Genomic DNA, 21,507 nt, shown 5'->3' with positions numbered 1-21,507 from the left:
CACCTCGCGGTGTAATCCTCCTGTTCAGAATCTGTGATTTTTTCGTCCTAGTACTTCTGGCGGCCGCTAAATTGGCGCTCAAGGAGACGAGGCTGACTTTTTGCCCATAATACGACTAAAAGTTCTTCTACTGCAATCACATAATTGCGTGCGTACATGGATTTCTTGTCACGACGCCTCTCGCGGCGGCCAGCGGAACCACATAGAAATCCGCACACAAAATCGCTGATGTACAGGTGCTGATTGTGAGTTGGAACACCAATCTATAACCTCGTGCTCCATCTATTCTTAGTCAATGTTCTGTGGTTATAACCTCACTTTTCAAAAACAATATACAGCCAACTTACTTCAAGTGACTTTAAATTCTCACTTCTACGTACGTTCACACTATTCAAGCTGTATTTCAGGCAAGAAAAGTTGAATAACTCTCTACTTCGCTTGCAACTTGAAAGAAACTTGAAAGAATATTTCAAGTCAAGTAAATAACAGATTCGCATTGGTAAAGTAGTTTCAAGTTACTTGAATTCAAGCGACTTGAAGTCAAGCTTGACTAATCTGAACGAGGCTCTACCGATCAAAATGTCGAGTACATATCCGAGAAAATTTTCAATGTGTTCGTAGAAAATCCTGTGTAAGGTGAACCATGTATTTTATTGGTTACCGAATGCATTAACCAGAGTTTTAGTATTTTCAATGGAACATAGATTAACGTATAAGTGTATTCAATTAATTCCTATAGTAGGTAAGTTGACCCAACATTACCGTAAACATGTTAAACTACAGTGAGTAAAAAAAGTATTTGGACGGTTTTTAAAATCGCACAACTTTTTTAGAATTGGTCCAAACGACATGAGTTTTTTTTAGAAGCTAGAAGGATTATTTTGCTAAGTGCCGTGTTACGCCGTTTTGAAAAAAATGCATTTGGTCGGAATAGAAAAAAAAAATTGTAAAGGTCGTTTCTTTAACTTTTTTTTGTGAGCCTGTAATGAAAATTAAAAAAAAACCGTTTGTAGATTGAAGTAAGTTACATATGTGCCTAAAATTGCATCAAAATCGGTTAACGTTGCTGTGAGCTATAAACGCTTAAGGATCGAAGAATAAGGTCGAAAATCGCGAAATTCCCGAAATCAGAAATTCACGTTTTTTAAAAAAAAAGTTTGACAAAAAATCTCGGTTATCTCTCGAAAGGGAGAATTACTTCCCCCTCCCGGGGTGCATAAGAATGCCACCAAATAAGTGCAACCGTGCAATGAGTGTCCAAAAACACATTCGACTGTTCATAAGCTGAAGAATGTTGCTTGACATGCCACTCGAGTGGATCTCGGGTTAATCACTGTATCTCTGCAAGGCACAATACCTCGGTGTCTAGGCAGTGCCTACAAACCGTCCTTCAGACTGTGGTGCACGCGGGGCTCGGTATCGTCCGGTATCGTATCGTGTGTCTCTCGTGTACGACGCGCACCGTATTGTTATGAATGCCTGGAATTTATCAATGGATGGCGCGCCAATGATAAATCGCGCATACGCTTCGTATCGCCCCTCGGCTTTCTATTCGCGCGAAAGGAGAAGAAAGGGACTTGGCAAAGGGGAACGGATACTGGGGAGGCTCAGGGAACGTCTTCCTTCGACCTGCTCTAACCGTGTACATCGCGATCCCGCCGCGCTGACAAATCGGCTCCCGTTTTTACAGGCGCAACGCGCCTTCTGCTTAAACGCCACAGGAATATCTTATGGGGCTTTCTTAAAAATCCGCTGCTTTTTTAATACATATTCTCTGGTTTTCTTGGACATCGAGTTGAAGGGAAAGAGGAGATGGTGTGTAAAAGGGTAGGTATTTTGGAAACGGATGAAGTTGGGGCCTCTTCAGCATTTCATTGTCTGAACATCATTGCACTTGGTTGGGATATTATTCTGAAAGGGACCGTGGCCGATCGAGATGAGGTTTGGAGGGAGGGGAGGGGGTGTGGACTCTAAATCTAAAATTGTAGCTTCGGGTATTTATTAGTTTGCGAAATATTAATAAAAAATATTGTTAATTTTTGGGGGGGGGGAATTTTTTTTGGATGTTGGTGCAGATCCCCCTACCTGGGAACCCTTCCGTCCCCCAATTTTTTAATTTTGAATTTTTGTAGCCTCAGTCTCATTTTTAGCATCGCCAAACTCACATCGGTTGCTTTACGCGCCCCCCGCACTAATCTAGCCCCAACCAATACTAATACCCGGGGCAATTTGGAAAGTGGAATGCGTTGTGGCGGTATAAGTCAAGAGAAATATTGTTAAGAGGAGGGACCGTGGTAAAGTGATGAAAAAGAATCGGTAATGTGTAACCTTTTATACATAATTACCCCTGTATATTTTGAACGCATTAATTGCCGTAGCTAAAATTTTATATTTGGGGTCTTTCCACACCCCTCGTAATACCCACCAAGTTTCATCTCGATCGGCCACCGGTCCCTTTCAGAAATACACCCTTATTTTGTTGCTCTTATTTTGGTTGATCACGATTTTACTGGCTAAGGAAAGCACTGTTGATAATAAATATTATCATTTTTAAGGAAAAACAGCTGGAATATATAAAGTAACATCTAACGCAAGATGAATCGAATGAAATCCTTCTCAATGGAAATGGAAGTACTATATTAGAAATTTGAAGGTGATTATTTTTTTTCATTTTTTCTTCATGGATATGCATGTTGTACTGAATAAATAGTAACCAAAAAACAGTGCAAGAAATTGCCCCCTTAAAACGACGCCATAACTCACGCCACCAAACGTTTCGACGAATTCAAAACAACTTTGGATACACCAACAATTTCAGTGACAATAGAAAAGAAAAACGATTGTCAGGAAGTATATCTATGTATGAAAAACGGTCGGGAGAAGTTGCGAATGCGCCACGAATATCTTGGCGATAATAAACTTACTCTATCCGCTGAATGAATGTAAAGTGTTTCAGAATGTGCATTAAGGGTAGGTTTCGGTCTAAAAATCGATTTTTCTTTTTTATTTCATTTTTCGAATGTTCGACCTTTTAGGAATACGTGTTTAAAAGGATTTCTTGAAATCCGCAACATTCCCGAAGTTATAGGCATTTGAGTAGCGGCAAATGCATGGGCAACAACCGGCCACTCGGCGCCCACGTAAAACTTTAAACTCGTTTTTCTCGAAACAGTGTTCGAAAAACGGTGGGACCTGTATCTCCAAAAGTTATTATCCGATTCGATTGATTTTTTTTTCTTTTGAAGAATATACTCCTGGCTACGGGGTACCAGAAAAAATTACAAAAAATTGAAAATTTTATAATTTTCATAGTCGTTTAAAGGAAGAAAAATATAGGGGAAAGTGATTTCAAACTTCAAGTGTCGTTATTTTCTAAAAAAATGGCATTTTTGTAATTTTTCTGGTTTCTCCCCTAACCAAAAGTATATTCTTCAAAATAAAAGAAGTTTGAGTCGAATCGGATAATAACTTTTGGAGCTACAGGTCCCACCGATTTGTATCAATTTTTTGACGCCTCGACTTTAGCGACTTCCCAGTGCCGTCTACAATGATCAATTATAAAATAAAAAATATATTTCTATAATATAAGACATCCTTAATACAATGCAAAACGTCCCATTAAATTATATGTAGCAGTTTTCCTTTAATTAATTCCTAAAAATCACCTATTTTGGGGGGCTCTAGACCAGAACCTCCCCTTAAGTGGCCTGAAACTGCTCGATCTGACCGTCTAACTGAGGGACCGAAATTTTCCAGAAAGCTACTGATCAATTCTCATAATCTTAGCGGGATAGTGTCACGAGGTAACACTAGAATCTATGTAATTAATTAAGTTCTCGTTTTTTAAACCGATCAGACAGATATAACAAATGTCATCAGAATTGTTTTTTTTGTATTTAGTGCCCCTTTGTTTAAATAAATTTTCCTATTACATATGGCACACAGGAAAACATTGATCGGATACCACACTGCGCTCGAAGCATAAGCAAATAAAATAATAAAATCTATAGATTCGCAGCAGATTAATATAAGCTGCAAATCCTTCTCTTTTCGAAGTACCCAGCCGTTAGGTGTATTGCTAACTGTAAGTGTGCAGAAATTAAATACGAAAGCCCATTTAAGACTTCATCGCGTCGTAACAACAAGCAAGTTCCTTTCCGCAGAACGTATTCGTTCAATACAAACGCCTACGCGCGCAGCGTGTATCAAGATCTGTTATAAACAGTTTGCCCTGGTCTGCGACAGGATCAGAGTATGATATCACCCGCAGGGTCCGGGAATCCTTATCAAATCACAAACAAATCGAAGACGTCAAACGCACAAACATCATCGTATCTTTTGCGACGGCTTCTTGGAAAAGAAGACGAAAAGAGTACCGCCGAGAGACAGTTGCTACCATTGACGCTGGTAAAACTGTGCAGGAGATCTATAACGAGAAGGAAACAGTTAAAGTCAGAGGGGAACATCTCGGCGGACAATTCTCGATAAGAACATGAATTATTCTCGGATGGATTCAATGTACCAATAGAACCTGCAATACGTCGTCCAGAGACATACTGATGCATGGATGCAATAGGGGATGATGTTGGCAGCACCGCTGACAAGGGAAGTAAGGTTAGTTTTAGGTTAAGGTAAGCACTTTTAGGTTAAGTTGAAAAACAGTCCCGGACTGAACTTCGCCTTTGCTTTTGTCTTCGTTTACTTTCTTTTCGTTGTTTTCTGCTTGTGTTGTGCAATAAAGACGTTTAATAATAATAATTAGTTTGTCAACTCGAAAATGCAAAAAAAATCTGAAACTTTACAGAAATGCAGCTCGAGTGATGCGAATAACGTAACTATTTTCTTGATTCGGTAATGAATCGGTCCTAAGGGTGAAAACACCCCCTCGAAAAGATGGTGAGTTTTCAGATTATCATGAACACCTACGAACCTGTAAAAGACATAAAACAAGAAGTTAAATTCAAAGATTTATTTGCGAAAAATATTATTCTTTCCAAATTCATCCGCACCACCCTTTTTCGACAATGCTTTATCACCATATTGTAGGATATCGAAAGCCATACGACTTTAAATCTGACTTTTTTCCGATATCTTTTAGGATTTCGCAGATATTCGCGATAATATGAAAACTCACAATTTCTTTGAGGGGTTGTTTTCACCCTTAGGACCGTTTTATTGCCGAATCAAAAAGTAGTCACGTTATTAGCATCACTCGAGCTGCGTTTCTGTAAAGTTTCAAATTTTTTTTTGCATTTTCGAGTTGGCAAACATATTATTATTATTATTAAATTTCTGCAAAATTCCAGATTTGTTTTAATTATCGAGTTGCCGGACTTCCCCTGTGACCGTTTCGCAGACAAGTGAAAAGTCTAGGAACATGTTGAGCACACTTTTTGAACATAACAGCTGTAAGGTGGTCTTGGAGGGTTTAAGAGTGTGACCAAAACAAGTGCAGCCCTGCAACGAGAGGTTACAAACAGATTTGGTAGCTTCTACCCATGAGAATCTTGCTTTGCACATCTCTTGAGTGGATCTCAAGTTCGTCACTATAATTCTGCGAGGCACAATACGTCTGGTAGCGCGTTTTCTTCCATGTCAGCCCGCATATGCGACTTTGACACTACTACATATCCCTGGTCTCCGAGTATCGCTGGCTTCGACGATCTCGGGCCCACGCGATGAAGAGATTCATAAACGAGACGCGAGCCTCTATTCATTGTCTGCGCGGGACCAGATTTTCCTCCCACGAGCGGTGCGTGGGGCCGGGTAATGATAAAAATTCCTAAGGACAGCCAGGTTACCTGACGTTACGACCGCTCGGTGCTCGAGTTCTCCGAGAATCTGGAGCTTCCTTGCTCGAGTTCGACTACAGATAAGGGAATGGATATATCCCTTCTGTTTCTTACCCTTTAATTTTGCGCGCCAGAAGCCGAATGTACGTTCAATTTAAATGTGCGGTGAGAGAAGGTCCCGGTGTCGATCACCTTTTCTTGAGGACAGCAGGCTCATGCGGGGTTTATGGCTCGATTTTGCACGGGGACTAGGTTCCAGTTTCGTATTTGAGAAACAAGTCCTGTACCGGAGAGTACGTGGTGATGAGTGGCATCATTTTAAGTTAGCTGACATCTGTTTTCTATACAACATCTTAAATCGCCGAATCGATTGTAAGGATTCATTGGGGTCTATCAATTTGTGTGGGATGTCGCGTAACATACGTGGTAAGTTATATTTTCGGATAGGTTGCCCCAAGTCTCAGTACGGTGCGCGTGATCCCATTCATAGATGCTGCGAAACGGCGAACTCTTCCTTCTGTTGTTTAGACCTTTTTAATGGGTCGCCTCAACGACTCAAGGCGCAAGTTATTTCTGAGCTAGAGCGTAGAATACCATAGTGTTATTGCTATCTTTACCTTTGCGATTACTATTATTTTTGCTTTCTCTTTTTCTGAATCTGTGTGTATATGTCTTTTGTCCGGTATACAAGCTAACTATAGCTGACTGTCTCTTAGTTATATGCTTGTACCTAAAGGGTACGTCCCGTTAAATTAATAAATAATAATAATAATAATTATCTGCAAGATATTAGGAATGCAAACTGCGCCAGATTTTGGTAGATAATTATCCGTGATCCACGATGTAAGGATATACCTAAGGTGTGCTCTTGCGCACCCTTTCCAATTTAGCCAACAACGCGCTCTACCTAAGATCCTTCATATTGGATTGCCAATGGGACAGAATGAATTTGTCAACATTTCGATAGGCGTCCGTACACTTGACTTGCATATGCATTCATATACATACATATTTTAATATGGCGGAAATTGGGAATGCGCAGTAAAGGACGAAAATGAGCCGCTCAGCGAGCACACCTTATACCCTTACATCATGCTGCGATCATAAGGATTGTGAAAAGTTTTCTTTTGTTTAAAAATGGAGGAACCGTCCACTTCTTAGCAATTAATTAATCATTTAAAAAACGTGTAATAGACTGACCCAATAGAATTACAATGGTACATAGGTGCAACAACATCCTGACTCCCAGATTCATTAAATAAGATACCTGTGTCATCCTGAATTAGTTTCTTTTAGTGGAAAAAATTCTAACCATCGTCAACCCCCAAAATATAACAATTACGAATGCAGCACTCCCGCGGACAGCTGCTGGGAATAATTTTCAAGGAATAAACCACAGCAAAATAGAAATCAATTATCTTTTGCATTGGCGAGCATTGCCAACATCTGATGCTCGCATCTCGCCTCGAATGGATTCGTCTGAACGGATTTGCCATAATCGAAGCTGGAATGTTTCTCTATTTTTGTCGTTACGGGACACGCGTTAAAGAAGACTTAAATCATAGATATTACAGTGTACAATGGGCATAACATATTCGCGGACAGCTCGGCGAGTGTTATACACCAACCGTTCGTCAGAAGAGCGACAACCGTTCGGCATTTACAATCGGCAAGTGCACTTGGATCGCATTCACCGGTCCCTAGGAAGTGTCTGCTCGGTCCTCGAACGTTGTCGACGAGGAACGAGCGGCGGATAATGAGTAACGGCGTGATTGTGCCAGAAAATGCAAATATCAATGGCTTGTCGTGTCTCAGGATGAATCGTCGTTGCGCTTTCATCGCGTGTGCATTGGACTTGGGTCGTTTATGAAGAATATATGGTGGAATTGTTTCTTGTTTAGACACACACCCGCCTCAATAAAACGATGTCTCCGCCACAGTGTGGAAATTTGCGTCTCAGGCTAGGGGAGAACGGGATAATTGCGAAAGGCAGGTTGCATAAGAAATCCTTGAGATTTCTATGCCGCGAATTCTTTAATTGCAATTGTTAAACGCTTTCGAGTGTAAATCGCAGCGTTGTGACGAAAATTCGTACATACGTGTGACCTACATACAAGTAAATGTGTAAACGATTTGTTTATTTAAAAAAACGGCTTCAAAAAGTTCGATTCTATTCTGCCCATCTACTGGAATTAGTTTAGAAAATCTATACCAGTACATGGACAGTCATTTTTATAAGTTCTATCGTTTTATTTTTCTTTGTTTGCGCGTTTATTTATAAATTGTTAATATTTCAATACAATCATCTATTACATACCTCTTTACAATACGTCCAAACACGTTTTTTATTAACTTGAAGGCACTGGCGTAAGACCGTACATATAAATACTTTTTCGCATACAAAAAAAAATTTCAATAAATATATTAATGTTTTCTAAAACAACAAACGTTTTTTCTACAAAATAAAAAACAATAATATAGATTAAAACTCTAGTTCTTTCAATATTAACGATTAACCAGCGATTCGTCCATCTACTGGCCCCGTCCATCTACTAGCCTGGTTACCCTACAATACTTATAGTCGGTAAACAGTTCAAACACCATAAACTCAATCACAGCGAGGCTACATAAGTTTATCCAGGGCCTTGTTGAAGGAATAGGTTGATCCCGTGAAAAAAATCAAGAGCCTCGCCAAAAGCGTTTGCAGCATTGCAAATGTGATGGACGATTGCCGACAAAAAGAATTAAATGTGAAATATTTTTCCATTAACTACTACCTACTATAAGTGTCATCAAAATTGGCGAGTGAAAATTAAGCGATGCTCCTTATCAGTCTTAATTGATGTACACACTTTAATATAAGCTTTTTCAACTTTAAAAAAAGAAATGAAAAAAAGAAAATTCATAATCCAAGCATCCACTGTTGACCTTCCACTAGAGTAGTAACCTACTTGCATCGGTAGAGAAGGATCAGAGGAATTGATATCTACACTTCATGCAGCTAAATACCGTAAAATGGGGGAACATTGGCAGTACGGGGTAAAATTGGCATCTACTTAACATCTATTAAAAAGGAAAAAGAAAATTTTTTATACATTTTCACACTTGTATTACAATCACAAACGATGTACAGTAAGTCCTCGTTACGAGCCCGACAAACGGGGCTGGCGGCGGGCTCATAGCGCGTTGTGGACACTATTCCGCGCGGCCAATCGCGCGAGTGAGAAAACACAAGAGCGAGCGAGTGGAAACGAAAGAGCTCGCTCGTTCCCGGGTTCCCCCACTCTCGTCCGAAGGATTCCAAGAAATGGTGGGGATAGTCGCCGGGCTTTAAACGCGTGGTAGAAACGGGCTCACATCAAGAATTTACTGTAATGTTATAATAGGATACCTAAACCAAATTTAAAAATGTTAATTAAAAAAATAAAAAAATAAACAATAAAGTACATTGAATATAAAAAGAAACAAATTTAAGTGTTAATGTAAGTTAAGATCTGGTAAAACTTTAACTTTTTAGTGCTATTTATACATGATGTGCCATGTTACCCCGTAACCGGGTAACATGGCAGGAATATAACATGTATTAAAGCAGGATAAGGACAGAAATTTTATGCATTTTGACACTTGTAGTGGATTCACAAAAGATGCAATGTTACGATAGGATATTTAAAGCAAATGTGAAAATGTTAATTATTATATTATATAGCAAAATGTTCCAAAAACATGCCAATGTCCCCCCCAGTTTACGGTATAGATAGAAAGTCATCTTAAGGGGTATGCCTACCTGCAAGGTCTGAAAACGCAAGTATATTCGGGATTTTTTTTCTTCAATTTGAAGACTTTTTTTAAATAAACGGTAGTATATTCGAAAGTATATATTTTAAAGTTCTTGTAGTTTTTTTTTGCAATGCGATAACTAAATAAATAATGGAATTATAAGCGATCTCTCGACAGCGCTTTTTTTATTACGGTGATCACTATAGCTACGACCTGGTTCATCAGAAACAAAAAATTCGACCAAATTTAGTCAGTATATTAGATTACCTTGTCCTTAATCATGGGTTTTTCATTTCCGTTGGGTAGTTGTTATTTTACAGATGGAAAATGATGAAACATGAGCGCGATTCTGTGGTGAAAATCGATACTTTTGCTATGAGAACTTGCCATTTTGTAGCAAATTAATATCTGGGGATAATGAACGATCAAGGACAAGATAATCCAATATACTAACTAAATTCCGGCGAATTTTTTATTTCAGATGGACCAGGTCAGAATTAGAATGTTCACCGCAAACTACTGACAACAAAAATCGCTGCCGAGAGATCGCTAATATTTTTTTTTATCTATGTATATTTTCCATCACAAAAATTACCACAAGTAGTTTAACATGTACATTTTCTAATACATAAAGGTTTATTTAAAAAAAAGCCTTCCAGTGTTTTAAAAAAAATCCCTAAAATACTTGTGTTTTCAGACCTTGCAGGTAGGCATAACCCCTTAATACATTTAGCAAGTTTACTCTTCTGCTCTTCGCCTACTACATGCTCAATAACCTCCTGCAGACATTGTCGATAAGGAAGATCATAAAACCAGTTACATTTCATTTGCAATCATCATTATTTCCGCCGTAATACTTTTCGGTTCTGAAGCCCTGATAGCTCCACAGCAGATAGTGGAGCAATAACAAATCGTCCGTATCGGTCAGTAATCGTTAGCGCTTCGCCAAGGGAAACAAACTCGGAGACGAGCGCATCTCCTGGAGTCTGGACATTTCGGAACTCGTGACGGAAAGTGAAATGGATGATGCCGCCGGCCGTGACGGGGCAAACATACACCGAAGGCAAAAATACACCGCGACTCTCGCATCCTCGTAATTAGGCGAAAATATCCGGCCGAAGAGGAGGTGAAGGAGAACGACGAGCGGCGGCGCGTATGTACCATGAATTTTACGCCTGCCGTCGGTCCTCGATCCTCCGCCGTGTCTCCAGCCACTTCTGACAATGAGTAACTGTGACGCATAGAATCCGCGTTTCCGATTTACCACGTGCAGAGGCGGGCTTGGGGAAGTAATGGAAACGCCGCTTCAGTTTATCAACCAAGAAAAATTCAGGGTGTCACTCTTTTCAAACATTCAATTACTGCCGGCAACATTCTCAGACCACGTCCAAACTTCGTCATAGATTTCAAAACTGTCGCGCCAGATTGAGACGTGAAAAACTCTTTGTTTTGACAGTTCAAGGAAATTGGAAACTAGCTGCTGTACCGAATTTGCCGTTTCAGGTGGAGTTTTAGAAGATCGAAGAGTATTGTCTCTCAAATATGAAGCGAAAGGTGCTTGAACATTTCAAGTCGGAGTCACCTTCTTCGTAAAAATGAATTTTTTAACGAAGTACAAGTTGGGTAAGTTCGCCTGCCAATCACAGGCTGTCAAATTCGGGGCGATTGTAGGTACCGTCAAATGGGACTTTGCCCACAACGGTAGATTTTGAAAGAAATTCCTCTAGCATCTATTCTAGAACAGGTGTTATTTTTCAGGCAAAGTGCCTTGGATAGCTTGAATGGCCACTTCAAGACGCATTTTGTCTGAGAATAATACCTTTTATATAAATATGTTACAGGAATTTATTTTAACCCGGCCGGAGGAGCACCCCATATTGTAACACAGGTTGTCGCTATCAAAAATACCCAAAATTGAAACGTAAAAAACCATGGTTTCAGGATATTTTTTTTTAACTTTGTGATTTTTATGTTAAAGTACAGTGTTTTAAGAATCAAAGAAAATTGATGAAATATCTTAAAATCTTAATGAAAGTTCTTTAAAAAATTGTAACAAAAACTCAAACAGTCTTCACATTTTCGCAACTAGCGCCTCTGTGGTAAATTTTACCCAGTTGCGCCTCCCGCCGAGTTAAGATCTAGTTTTGTGGTCAAAGTTACCCCATTTGATGGTACATCATTTTACAAGCACTTTGTCGCTCTAAAGCCGCCTTGTCTTCGTAAACCTGGCGTGCTGGTGAATTAAACTATCTCCTCCGATTTCCCTAGAAAAGGAACCAGGCTGACAATGATATTTATTTTGGTACTCGTCCATCCCACCCGTTTCCATTTCCCTCAGTTATGTTTCACCTCGTTTACGACCGACATCAACATCCATTTGATCGCCCGTCGGAATTCAGCAGCTCGCGAATACGTTTACAGCCCCGTTCGAAGCTGAATCTCGGTTTCCACCCTCCTATGGAGATCTGTCTGCAAGAAGAGACACCGAGGTTCGGATCTATGGCCACGGCCGTTCTCTGGAGCTCGAATCGCATTCGAACACTACTCATCTTCGCTTTTCGACGCGTTTGTTTCGCCACACGATAAAATTAAACTGTCGAGGGTAGGAGACGTCATTAACGACGTATGAGCAGCAAGCCAGCAGGATTTCACGGACGACTCGGAGGGGTGGTAACGACCTGACTCACTGCTGCAATTAAACGCTTAATTGGACCAGTGCTGGCCGAAGTGAATGGTCAATATCGAACACCTGCTTTCGTGTTCAGTTGTTTCTAGCAATAGAAATCATGACAGGTCGCGGTCTTCACTTTTTTTTTATACCTGCTTTAGGAATATTTTCTTTGTTTGCAACGTAATTAGCGGAAGTTTGTCACCTGTTTGGGAATGATGGTGAAAACTAATAGTAAGGATGATCTTCCTCAGAATTAATTTTGTGTATCTTGAAACGTTTCGAATCAATGTATCGAGAATTTACGTTAGTAAAACTTTCCTCTGTTTTAAGTAGGGTTCTTACTATTTCTCGGATTTGCGGATATCCGAGTCTTGAGTGTCCGAGTACTCGGATACCCGCAAAATGTATAATCGGATATCCGGATACTTATTTAATTTAGATTCGAGTACCCGAGTATTTAAGGGAAATTAGGAGAAACTAAATTCCCAAAAATGGCTTCCTTAACAAAAAAAGACCCATGTATGCATACCTGCAACATCAGTAACTTCGGAGAGGGTCTTCTTTGCAGCGGATAATATTGTAACCACCAAAAGATCATGTTTGTCACCGGAAAATGTAAATAAACTTGATTTTTTCATACCAAAATAGGAAGGTATTATCTTAGTGTGTATGTATAGCTGTAAATAAAATATTACAATAATATAATTTGCTTCGCATTTCTTGTTTCAATCACTTCAGTTAAACTTGCTCTCTTTAATTAGAATCGATATTAAGAAAGCTTTATTCCGCAGCTTTTTACCATGATGATAAAATATCCGAAACCGGGTACTCGGATACTCGGATCCAAGTACGGATATCCGCATTTCGAGTTGTAACGAGCAATCCGGATACTCGGATATCCGGATTTCGAGTTGTAACGAGCAATCCGGATACTCGGATATCCGGATAGTAAGAGCCCTAGTTTTAACCTCAGAAGGGCAGTTTCACTGTGCATCGTAGAGAGGGTTTAGTGACTTCGGAACTGCTGATGAGAAACCACTAATCGCATTCTTCATAAATAGTAAATCTCGTATATCACTGAGGATCGTTTCTAAGCAATGCCGACATAGGGGTTCGTGGAGCAAGACGGGGTACCCCCGTATCTCGTGATACAAAGGCACTAATTAAAATTGAGCATGCGCGTTAGAGGCGTCGCTATCGGCGCCGTCAGTGAGCAGTGAATCAATGAAACATGTGGACGCGTGACGAAGTTAGATCAGAATTTGTAATTTATTGGGACTTCCTTGCTTTTTCCTTATTTTTAGCACCCGCGACAGTGATGTAATAATATAGAAGATCTCCGGTACATGTATGTGTTTCTGAGGCAGAATTTAGCTGACTATAAGGTACGATGTTACTTTATACTTTTGTAAATAATGCTTCGGGCAGTGTTCATATGATTGTAGTGGGACGAGAAGGGGCATGATGGGGTAATGAAAATGAGAGTTACCCCATCATGCCCCTCACAAACCTAGAAATAAAAATCAAAGTTTCTCATTGTTCCAGGATGGTTAAAAACTACAGAAGAAAACGGACCGAGGAAAATGATACTTCTTTTCTATTAATTAGTCCAAAAGAACTGATTCCCTTGTGGAAAGGTGGATAAGCTGCCACATATGCGGCAAATGGGCTCATTTCTCCTGTGTTCATGTAGGAGATGAGGACGACGAAGCCATACATGTGTGGCTCCTCTGTCAACCCAATAAATAATTACTTTATATATATATACTTTATTTATATTGTTTTTTAATTGGTACCCCATCTTACCCCACCCGTGGGCCAAGATGGGGAGAAACGACTTTTTCTGAATGTTTTTTATGCATTCCATTTAAACCTGTAAAACTTAGGTTGATTCACAGTTAAACTGAAAAACTTATTACCAAAGAATGGTTCCGACATAAAATTGATTAGTTGATTATGAAAACCTCTGTTTTATTCATAATCAAACCTTAACTACCCCGTCTTGCCCCACCTTCCCCTACATGAAAATTTAATCGAGTTAATATAACAGTGGTGAATAATATACAAAGTGACAGTATACCTAATATTAGCCGTAAACTAATAGTAACGAAAAGACTTGATATTTCAGTGCGCCCCAACTACCTGAATAACAAAAAGGTGAAAAGAATACTAATACTAAAACAATTCCCACATTCATCTTACAAAAGTCCATGCCAGAAAACTCCATCGAAATGAAATTAGTTTTATGGTAAACAATCGCTAGGGAACAGCAAACACTTGAGATTGTCCAAACTGTCGCGGAATTTTCCCTCTGATTGTAGCTTTCATTCCAGTGCCACTTGTAAAAACGGTTAAAAACGTCGTTTAGAAACGTCTAATTATCCTCTGGCTGTTCGTTGGCTGAACGTTTCCATAAGCCAGTCAGCCTATCCTGAGCAAGTCGCCGCGCCGCGATAATCTCGTTGCGTGCAATAGCGTGTTGTGTTTGCGGAACGTGAAAACGTGCGAAGGAGCCTTAATTAACTCGATTAAGACGTTAAACCCCCTTTCTCTCGCAACGCGATCTTCTCACTACCAATGCCGGGCCCTCTCTCTCTCTGCGAGCCACTGTCAGCCCCCTCTTCTTTTCAATGGGAAACACTTTCATCGCGATTTTCGCGATCAACGGGCGAGCACGGAACCACCCTATCGCGATTTAGAAGACACTTAAGGCGGTTCCGAGTGACCTTACGCTCGGCCACATTCGTTAGGAGTAATTACAGCTCATGAATCAAGCCGATGTGTTAATAGATAAGCGTGCGTCCGAAGGTGATGATTAAGGGTGCGCGGCGAATGAAATCTACGGGGAGATTTCCATTAAGTTTTGCCTCGTTAATTCCCATTCAACGCACAGCCGTGCGCAAGAATTTGCGCAGGGTTAAAAATTGCAGAAGACGTAATTGAATTGAATATTCCGCAAACTCTTGCTAGAGCCTGAAACGAATGTATTAAAGTGGGTAGTTGAACGCGAATAGGTATTAAATTTGGTCTCTGATTCGGTTATATTATTTGACAGTTGTCGATCGCGCGGAGAAATCGAAATTCGAAAGGTAGCAGTGACAATGATAGTATGGCGAGCGGAGTTGACTCGCTTGGCAAGCCACAATTGATGTAACAATATTGCTTGCTTCTTCGGATCACTCAAACAATTTACTCGTGTTTAAATTTAGAGAAAATAATTTCTTCGTAATTTCGTGATTTCTTCTTTTAAATATTTCACTCTTGAGCGAAAGTGGAATCAGTTTTCAATTCTAGCTTAAAAAACTAGCTATTTTTTCGTTTGAATTTTTTTTTAATTGCATTTATAGAACGTTTATTATTATATCTATTAACAGAATACATCTGCGATATTGTACGATTCAACTTGATGAAAAAGAGATGGATCATATTAACCCTTAACTGGTATCTTGGGGTCGCTCGTGACCCCAAGCACCCAAAGTTCGATATACAATTTTCGGTTGTCTAAGTTGGTAAACTGAATTTCTAATTAATTTTATAATAATAGTTTAACTATCTACGCTTCTATTATTTTCTACATTACCTAAGAAGAAAATATTCATAGTGGTTGCTCTAGTGTCGACTTTAAAAATTTCTGTGTCCTTTTTTATTTGGGGTCTGCCACGACCCCAGTATACCAGTCACGTTTGCCAAAAACAGTATACCAGTTAAGGGTTAAAGTATGGAACGATCGTTTGGAGTAAAGATAGAAGCTATGTGCTTGCGGTTGAGAGGGTTTGAAATGTAGCAATATTGCAATTCAACATAACTGTGGGTGTTAACCACCATTCGGTCTTGTAAATTATTCAACTTCACTGTGATCACTTGAACCGCGCGCCGTCCTTGAGGGTTAAACCATCAACCTACATGAATTTGAAAAAAGTAAAAATCCCATGTTACGTAAAATGTCCTAACCTATGCCATTATTTTTCTCTGAGTAACTAGACCAAAGTGCAGTTGGTCTATAATACTAGCACATCCCCTAAGCGGCATTTATGGAGAACCCGTACAATAGAACATCGATTACTCGAAAGAATAGAGGTGACATGGTACAATACATAGGAAACAATACACATACATACCTTTTACGTTATTTTCACAAAATTATCTCCACTTGTAGAATACACACATCGTGTTAAACATCTATGATCGCGCCGCAGTATTTGATAATCAAACAATCGTACATAAACTATTGGATCAAGGGAGCTCATTCCGATTCGCGAGCAATCAGCCTCGAAGCTTCTAGATCAATTTTTAATTAAAAGATTTCAGATTTACCCCCATTTGAAGAATTTTTTAATAGCGCATCTCCATTGCCGCGCGTGTATATCTACTTGCAACATCAATCTAGGTTAAACTTTTCGATTAATCCCTTCTTCGCGTATGCTAAAAATCTCGCCGCCCAAGACAGCAATTTTCCGATCCTATTTCACTCCTCATTGTACCCCGCGGTTTGCTTCCGACTATAGTCTACGTCCACAGAATGGACGTCCACGTGAACTGAATAGAAATGTGGGTAATCGATGGCCTAGCGTTTTTATCGGATGAAAAGAATTTGTTGGACTTACGGGTGAGGCGGTGGCGCGTGGAAAGCGGCAGCGGCGGCCGCGGCCGCAGCAGCCGCATGATGCTCCCAAGCGGCCGCTGCCGCAGCCGCTGGATGCGGAGGAGGCGGTGGCCCGTGGTGCGGATGAAACGGCGGCGGCGGCGGATGCGGGTGCGGATGGAACGCCGCGTGGAAGGCAGAGTGTGGATGATGCGGGGGTGGCGGTGGCGGCAACAGTGAGAAAGCCTCTTGGTGATAGGCAACCTCTTTTTCCGGCATTTTGACGCTGTTGGCTGAGACCAAGTGGTGGGCCAGGACTCTGGCAGCCTTCCCGTCCAGGATCAGGGAAGATCGTACTGTGTAACTCCCTGTGCCCGAAGATACAAATGAGTTTTGATCCAGGATAGCATGCTCCGTTCCTGATGAAAACAGCCCGTCTCCGTTCAATGTTGCCTGTTTATTCTCAGTTCCAGCTGAAGGCTGATGTGCCAGAGAGTTTAAAGTGTCCCGACATTTATATCGTCGTAGATTGTAGACGTAGAGGCTGGTTTTAAGGAGACTTTGCCTTCCGTCGGCTGGCCCGCCAACGCCGTGGCAAGAACAAATCCTGACGAGCTGCTCCAAAGGACTGCTCCTTCGTTTCCTTGTTACTGTTTCTCTGCTCTGTCTGCGGATAACAAGCCGGAGTGTTTGATCCCAAAACGAGTGTGGATGACGGTGTTTCTGGGACCGTCGAGGGCAAGTAAGTACAACGCTTGTAGAACAACCGGTGATGCTTCTTTGATATTCTTGAAAGAAACTAAGTCACTGTTCACGAACGAGTCAAGTCCTGATAATCATCTAACAGATTGCTGTTCACTGATAATCCAAGAGAAGAATTAATGGGTTGTCAAGGAACGATAACGAACGAGATGTCACTGAACTGTCCACAGGTGTTCTCCAAGTCACCGAACGTCCCCTTCCGAATCATATTCATCGCCGAATGGTCCCTACATTTCTGTGCGTCACGCTGTGACAGACACCACATCAAAGTGTTTCACTAGCCGATTATAAACATCACACCGTCCTCCACCCCAGAAACTCGAGGAAATACTCCGAAACAAAAAACGCGATGGTGTTAGTCGCGGTCGAAGGGCAATCGTCACTCGTCACCGGGAGGAATACATCTCTATCATCCACGAAAATTGCTGGCAGGAGGAAGGAATCCACTGGCAATGCGGTCTCGGGGGGGTTGGCAGCTCCAAAAATCCGTGGGCCTAAGCGTTTATGCGGGCTGTCACGGTGCTCATGCGTTGGCGAGTATGGCGGTACTGAAAGTCCACCACCACCACCACCCCACCATCACCACCACCACCACCATCACCACCACCAGCAGCGCCAGCACGAGCGTCCACGAACGGAGGGCGAACGGTGGTGGTTGCGGTCGTGTGTTCTCGGGTGGGCGTGCGTGCGACGAGGACCGTCTCCAAAGGAAAACTCGAAACGGGGGAGAGGGAGCGCGACGGCCTTACGCCCCTGCCGCGTTACGCGTGGGAGAGAGAGAGGAATAAGCGGGAGGGACCGTGGGTAAACACGAAGGAGGGAGATAGAGGGGCCGAGGAGATCTGGAGGCAGAATGGTGGGAAGAATCTCGTGGAGAGCGAGCAGCAGGAGGGACGGAGATGCTCGGCACCAAGGTCCAAGGGAGAGGGCTCGAGATGTTGTCGGCCAGAAGAGGACGAAAAACGCGTGTCAGCTCGACAACTCAACTAGCACCAGCCGTCCCTGACTCCCACCTTACCTCCTTTCGGCTCCTTCCACCCGACCCTTCGGCCGCGAAGGCGTACGAGGCGGACTGTGAGGCCGCCGTGGTAGGGACTGCGTGGGTAACGCGCGGGGGAACAGGAAACTATTTCAGGGGGAGAGACTATCTATCAAGAATGTATAGACGGACCCGTGTCCAGGGTGATGGGGACGATTAGTGGGTCCAGCGGTGTGTGTTTGCACCGGAATGTCAAGCCAAGGGTATTTTAAGGCTCGATAGTAGGAACTTAATTATTTCATATGTGTGAATTAAATTTGACTTAGGAAGCAGTAAAACGGTCCCCACACAGGAATGCTGTAAAAGAAACGGACGGTTTGCATAGTTTATTGTCAGGCTATAGTAAATATAAGACATCGTCAATATAAATACTAGGTGTCCCATAGTTTGCGGGGCCCATTTCTGGGATGAATTCACCACTTGGAAGTGAACAAAAAAGTTCATATAAACGTATGCTCTATTTGATTCTGTTAACGGAATACGTACATCGACTTTTGCGTTCTGCCAAAAAGTATTTATTTAATTACCTACTTCACAGATGCTGAAAATGACAACCTTCTATTTCGGCGCATGCCTGTAGGCGTCTTGCGACTGATCTTATTGTTCTTTTAATGCTTACAAGCGTTACTCGAATTTACTGGAAACGTTATTGAATTTTTTAATGATGTGAGTTCTTCAATATTTTCGATACGCCTTTTATGAACAGAGATCCTACTCCGAGTGTTTAGTTAATCTCATATACTATGGAACACCCTGTGTAAAGGAAATGCGTTAATGTTATTTTTCTTGTTAACGAAGAGGGTGCACTCGCAATGTCCTTTACGCTCGTTTTGCGAGATATATTTCTAACTGTCATCATATATATTTCTAATCATTTTTACCTTAATCAACAGAAAACACTTTCGCGGAGTCTATATTCAAAATTTTATTCTAAAAATTAAAGCTATTTTTCAGTTATTCTGAATTCGTGTAGATTTCATTTCTTTGCTATTTTTTAAAGCATTCATTATTAAAGGCGAGGGGAGGGGATTAATAAATGCACTGACTATAAATTTGTCTAAAGAAATGCATATCTCGAAAGTTACGCGATGTAATAAACGAAATTGCAGTGGTCAAAATATTTTCAAATTAAAGAAGTTATACCTATTTCAATAAACTATCTACTAATTTGGAGTAGGTTCGTTCTTTGCGGGAAATAGCTGTTTTATTCCACTTATAATAAAGGAACTGGTTCAGAGTTAGTAAGCATGCTTTCGCGAGGTACTATACGCAATTTGCTACGGAATAATTACATTTCAAAAACATCATTTTTCCATTTAAAGTATTTCTTGTATTCACGCCATGAAATTGCAATGTATGCGGAATCTTTTGAGCCGCGGATAGCAATCTTTTCTGGATAATAAACCCAAGTAGCATTTAAGCGTTCAATTTGCAGAAGGCACGGCGTTTCACGGCAGCAGGCGTTTAAATATTTTTTTTTTCCTTGCAGCGGTCCTTCCCCGGCGTAAATTCGGAAAGCGTGGAGAAATCTGGCTACCCGATGACACTAGTCCCCGGGAATTCAACCGCCCACTGTCAACGTGTCCTGCCCTTTCTCGCATTTTCGTTTCTGCTGGTTTCGTATTTCTACGCGCTTGTTACAGCACATGTGTAACAACTGAGAATGTGTATCGAAACCGGATTTCTAAAATACTCAGCTGTTTCAATGAACAGCATCGTACAATTCCAAGGAATTGTTCTGCCCTCCTTAGTTAAACTGTCCTATCCAGCATTTTCTAATTTTTTTCAGTTATGTTGAAATATTTGAAGTTCCACACGTCTTTTACCTTTTAAGTAAAGTTAGAAAACTGTACATGCTTCGTAAAGATTTATAAACAGTATAATGTATTTAACCTATCCTCTTTCCAAATGGTTATAATATCCTATCTAAAACAACTAATTAATTAGTACGTTAATAATACATCACCTACTGGTACACCTATTGCAAAAAATTATATTAGGCTGTTACGAAATAATGACATTTTTTAATTTGAATGAAGGGGAATAAGGACGGTACAAAGTAAATGATAAAACTTCAGTTTTCTCGGTTGTTTCAAAATGTTAGATAGGACAATTTAACTAAAGAGGGCAGTATTAACATTATATAATTTTTTTATGTATTTATTTATTGATTGAAGGGTAGTCAAATTTTTTGGCTACTGAATTATTCACTTCCTTTCGAAGAAAAGAAGCTGATAGGATTTTTAGAAGAAAGCGCAAGCTTAGGTAGTAGTGGAAAGTAAGATTCTTTTTAATCTTAATGGATTGGGTGGTGATTGATGATATAATATGGTGAAACTGGTTAAAAACTCGCCTATTCAAATTCAGTAACCAATGTTTCGATGGCTACTCATATTATAAAAGGTGGTTCATTATGCAAAAAAGTGCAAATAGGGTAAACTGTACAATGATTGGCACCCTAAGCAAAAATCCGAATTGGAATGTCTATATTTTCTTGTGAAGTTTTTACATGGTCTTAAGTTTCAGTTATTATCAATGATTATGGATTTCTCATTAAAATAAAACATCTTGAGTACCTATTAAGTCGTTTATTTTAAAATGATTCAATGAAAAACAAAAATAGGCATAAAAGTACAATCACTGGCACCCTAAAATTTGAGGTTATATAGAAAAGCATATGTAGTTAAAAACGAATTTTAAAGTGTTTAAACAGTCTGTGAAAATGAAATATCATTCACTATTAAATACCTACAACACTTAGTAAATCTGTATTTCAATCCAAAACTTACAACGGGAGGCCACCATGTGGTAGACACCGATTTTTATGAGCCTTGGCACTATGGATCTATGTCGAAAATAAGTAAATAGGTGTCCGAGCGTTTCT

General features: G+C 40.5%; 1 protein-coding gene across 1 annotated transcript in view; it reads right to left on the bottom strand.

Annotated features, from left to right (window-relative positions):
• Positions 1 to 18,110, bottom strand: part of Ci (transcriptional activator cubitus interruptus) — a 217,180-nt gene extending 199,070 nt beyond the window's left edge. The window contains exon 1 of the mRNA XM_076816996.1: positions 16,845 to 18,110. Within this exon, the coding sequence (XP_076673111.1) occupies positions 16,845 to 17,101 (257 nt within the window). The 5' untranslated portion in view covers positions 17,102 to 18,110. The remainder of the gene's footprint in view (positions 1 to 16,844) is intronic.
• Positions 18,111 to 21,507: the final 3,397 nt, after the last annotated feature.

The sequence above is a fragment of the Andrena cerasifolii genome, chromosome 7 (assembly GCF_050908995.1).
Source record: "Andrena cerasifolii isolate SP2316 chromosome 7, iyAndCera1_principal, whole genome shotgun sequence".
NCBI classification, from domain to species: Eukaryota; Metazoa; Arthropoda; class Insecta; order Hymenoptera; family Andrenidae; genus Andrena; species Andrena cerasifolii.
The sequence above is the reverse complement of the archived record's forward strand: the minus strand, read 5'-3'. Positions and strand labels throughout refer to the sequence as shown.